The 4,503-nt window shown below is 72.7% G+C and overlaps 1 protein-coding gene across 1 annotated transcript in view; it reads left to right on the top strand.

The window, feature by feature from the left end:
- Positions 1-233: 233 nt before the first annotated feature.
- H696_04096 (hypothetical protein) overlaps positions 234-4,503 on the top strand; it is a gene marked incomplete at its 5' end in the record, with an annotated part of 6,381 nt that continues 2,111 nt past the window's right edge. The window contains 2 exons of the mRNA XM_009497979.1: positions 234-1,518; positions 1,680-4,471. Coding sequence (XP_009496254.1) covers positions 234-1,518; positions 1,680-4,471 — 4,077 coding nt within the window. The remainder of the gene's footprint in view (positions 1,519-1,679; positions 4,472-4,503) is intronic.

Here is a 4,503-nt window from a genome sequence, read left to right as displayed (position 1 = left end):
TCACAGCTACGAGCCGCGCCTTGCCGCCTTATCGTGTTGTCACTCCCGTGCATTCCCCATCCCCCGAGTCTCCCCTCGCCCTCCCGTCTCCCCCCCCTCTGATGCCTCTCAGCTCCCTGGGGCTGGCCCCTTCTGAACTGGCGGCCAGCGCCCCTCCCGGAAAGTCACTCCCAAGCCCCGCTCCCTGGTGCCCGGGCTCGCCCGCAGACGATTCCCCCACCACGCAGCCGCTCATGTCCTCCAGCGATGAGGACTCCCTGGCCGAGGATTTGATGCTCGGCGAGCGGCGGTTCCCCTCCCGGCAGCTCGCCGACGAAGAGTCATCCCCTCCTGGGCAACACCAGCAGCCGCAGCCGCAACACCAGCACCAGCACCAGCAGCAGCAGCAGCAGCAGCAGCAGCAGCAGCAGCAGCAGCAGCTGGTCGGATACGATCACCACCCGACAGGCCATCCCCAGCCGCAATCGATGGTGGCCGCGGTGGCGGCCGCCGCCCCGGCCTCACGCGGATCCTTCTTCTTCTCCGACGACCCGGCCGAGGGGTTCTCCCCTCCGCGAGCGGCCCCCAAGTCGCTGGAGGCCGCCGTGCGCAACAGCCACCTCGCATCGTGGCGAAACTCGCCGCTGCTGTCCCGGATCCCGGCGTATGGTCACCACGCGCCGGGGGGCGGGTCGACCGATTCCCCGCATGGCCCTCTGCAGGAGAATGTCCCCCTGCCCTTTTCCTTCACGGTGGCCGATCTGCCCGAGGTGGCCCTGCCCTCCTCCCCCCCGCCGGAGCCTTCGCAACTTGCGCGCGGCCTGCTCCCGCACCGGTCCATGCGCGCGGTCATGTTCATCCTGCCGGCCCTGTGGCGGGTGCAGCCCGCCAGTCCGGCGCTCTTTGCCAGCCCGCCCGCGGGCCCGGGCTCGCCGGTCCTTCGGGCCTCGGATTCCGGGCACCCCGGCCATGGGCCGCCCGGTGCCGGCTCGGCGCTGCCATCGGACACACATGCTCTGCTGCAATTGAGCCTCGATGCCGGGAATCGCTTTTGCCATGCCACCGGTCACCAGCTGTGCCAGGGTCGTGGCCTGCTGGATCGCCACTGTGGGCCTCTGGTCTACCGCCAGCCTCCCTCCATGCTGGCCCCCCTGTTTTTCAGCCTCCTGGCGCCGCGGCCGCCGGCCCAGCTCCAGGCATCGCTGGATCCGATGATTCTCGCCTCGCCGGTCTTCCGCCGGGATATCGGCGTCGTGGCTGGGGCCTCGTCCCTCTTTGACCCGCTGCGCGTGGAGTCCCTCAATGCCGGCGATCCGGCCACCCAGGCGGCCGACGCGGCGGCCCTCCAGCGGGCCCGGCGCTCGCTCGGTGGCATCTCCGCCCGGCATTTCCCGGCCCTGGCACGGCTGTCCTCCGCGCTGCTGATGCGTCTCCTGGAGGCCCTCTTCCCTGGCGGGGTCATCATTGACTGGGACCAGCTCCAGGAGCTTCGCCGCCTCCAGGACGAGGAGGGCGCATGCATCCTGCTACTGCCAACACGTACGCTTGTCCCCCGCACGCCCGCCCGCCCGCCCGCCCACCTGTTCCCCGGCCTCTTCCTGCCTCGACCTCCTCGGCTCTCATGCGCCGGGCCGGGCCGGCCGTCCTGCCACTGACCTTCTGCCCGGCCCCGAAATGCCCCCCCCCCCCCCGGCCGGCAGACAAATCGCACGCCGACTATCTGCTCGTGTCATTGATCTGCTATGCCACCGGCCTGGCCCTGCCCCACATCGCGGCCGGTGACAATCTCAACCTCCCGGTTGTGGGCCGCTATGCTCGGGCCCTTGGGGCTTTCTTCGTCCGCCGGCGCACCGTCGGCCTGGGGAATGTCGGGGAATCCGGCCAGCCGGCCAAGAAGCCAGCCCCCGGGGGGGCGGACATGCCGGCGGCCACGGCCACCACCGGCGCCCCCCCGGCGACGGTGGCGGCTCCGACCCTGACGAGCACCACCATGACCACCACCACCACCACCACCACCACCACCACCACCACCACCACCACCACCACCACCGGCGCCCCCCCGGCGGACACGCCCCCCGGCGGTGGCATCACCAGCACCGGGGCCATGCTCCCGGGTGCCATGCCGGTGACGGCCGTCAACCTGCCCTCCTTCCGGCCGTCTCCGGTCCTTCGCGCCACCGATGCCTCGGATGCCGAGGCGCCGCATTTGCCGCCGGTGCCAGCCCCCCCGGCAACGCCGGTGCCCGGGGCCCTGACCGGCGCCAATGACCCGGGGGTCCCGGTCAGCGACAACACCCTCAACAGTGCCCTGCTGCGGGCGTACGTCCGCGTGGCGGCGGCCAATGGGTCGCACCTGCAAATCTTCCTCGAGGGCGGTCGGTCGCGCACCGGGCGCCTGATCGGGCCCCCCAAGATCGGGCTCTTTTCGGCCGTGCTGGACCCCTTCCTGGCGGCGGCGTCCGCCAGCAATCCGGTGCCGACGGGGGTCATTGCACGGGCCGATCCCATGCCGGTGCTTCGCGATGTCGTGTGTGTGCCCTGTGGCGTGGCGTATGACAGCATCCCCGAGGATGCGGCCACCTATGGGCGTGAGCGTGCCGGGCTGCCGAAGACGCCGGAGTCCCTCCTCTCGGCGGCCTGGGCCGCGGTCAGCGGGCTCTTCGGCGGATCGGGCTCCGGCCCCGGCGGGCGCCGCGGGGCGCGTGTCTACATGGACGTCGGCCGGCCGATTTCCGCCCGGCACTTTGTCACCCAGCGCCTGCTGTACAAGGCTGGCGGGGCCACCGCCGATGACCATGCCCTCCGCCGGGCCATCGATGGGTGGGACTCGTCCGATGTCCAGGCATTGGCCATGTACGCGATGCAGCGCTCGCGGGATGCCTGCGCCGCGCCCGATGTCCCGGTTCTCTGTCTGGCCCTGGATGCCTTCTTCCTCGGGCCGAACTGGTGCCTGCGCCGGGGCCTCGGGCCGCTCGGCGGCGGCGGCGGCGGCGTTGGCAATGGCGGCGCCAGCGTCACCGGCACAGGTACCCCCCCCGAGGCGACGCCCGACTCCGAGGTGCCGCCCCTCCACCGGGGTGCCCTTGGCGAGGCCCTGGCTCGGATTTTGGCCAGCCCAGCCCGCCACCGGGTGGATGCGGTCGTCTCGGCGGCCGACCTGCTGGATGGTTGGCACTTTGTCCGGGAGGTGCTCTTCTCGCGCGGGGTCCTCACCAGCGGGGAGCCGGTCTTCGGGTTGGAGTATGGCCGCCGGGGGCAATTCCCCACGGCCGCGGTCACGGCGGCCGGGGCCAGTGCCACCAGCCCGACCCCGGTGCCCGGGACGTCGTCGCCTTCATCGCCATCGCCATCGCCATCGCCATCGCCATCGCCGCCGCCGCCGCCGCCGCCGCCACCTCAATTCCTGTCGGCCCTCAGTGTGGCGGGTCCCGGGTCTCTGGGGATCTTGGACCTGGCCGAGGGGCTGGGCACGGTGGCACGCGGCCAGGGCGCCAAGGCGACCGCGGCGGCGGCGGCAACGGCGGCGGCGCGCTTCCGCGCGCGCGTGGCCTCGCCAGCCGCCAGTGTGGCCGGCTGCTCGGCGCCCCTGTTGACGGTCTTGCCGTCCGACGATGCGCGCTTCTCGCGCAGCTACTATTCCAACCAGGCGTCGCAGGCGCTGCTGCCCGAGGCGCTGGCCTTTGCCGCTACCCTGACCCTGTGTGCCCCCTCGGCGCCGCGCAAGCACATGGGCTCCGGGCCCGGCGCGTCGGCCCGGCCGCTTGAGACCCTGGGCGATCCGTGGTCCTGGTCGGATGGGCTGGTCCTCTCGGCGCGGGACATCCTGGAGCGCACGCGGCTGGTGCGGGCCCTCTTCGCCGGGGAGTTCTTCCTGTGCGACGAGGATGAAACCGCCCCCACGGTGGGGGTACCGCTGCCGGGGGGGGACCCCGGCGCGTCGGGCGGCTCGCCGGTGCACCTCAGCGGCCGGGGGGCTTCCTCTCGTGCCGGGGGCGGTGGTGCCTCTGGCGGGTCGCCGGTTTTTGCGGCTCTCGGCCCGGGAGCCGGCGGGATGGCTGCCCTGGGGGGCGCCATGTCGTCCGGCCCCCCCGGCGCCCCGACCCTCCAGCCTGGCCAGTGCTGTGCCCCATTGCCGGCGGTCACCGGCCCCGGGGCCGGCTCCAGCCAGCAGCCGGTCGGCCAGCTGGATGAGGTGGCCATGCTGGCGTGCCTGATAGATCCCAAGGCCCGGCACTTGCCGGACCTTTCGCTGGACATCCCGGACCCGTTGGATCAGTGGGCTTCGCGCGGGTCGCGCGCCTGGGCCGATTCCTCGCTCGTGGGCATGGCCTCGTATGCCCGGCGGCGGACGGTTCGCGGGCTGGCCTGGCTCGTGCGCGAGGGGCTCCTCGAGGCCCATGTTGTTGACCATGGCGGGTGCGCCACTTGCGGCGCGCTCTTGACTTCCGGGCCGGCCATCCGCCCGGCGCGTGTCCTCTTCACCCTGAGCTTCGTACGTCCTCCGCCATCGGAATGCCCCCCCCC

This window comes from Fonticula alba, assembly GCF_000388065.1.
Source record: "Fonticula alba strain ATCC 38817 unplaced genomic scaffold supercont2.6, whole genome shotgun sequence".
Lineage (NCBI taxonomy): Eukaryota > Rotosphaerida > Fonticulaceae > Fonticula > Fonticula alba.
Note: the sequence above shows the minus strand (reverse complement) of the source record. Positions and strands in the feature narration are given on the sequence as shown.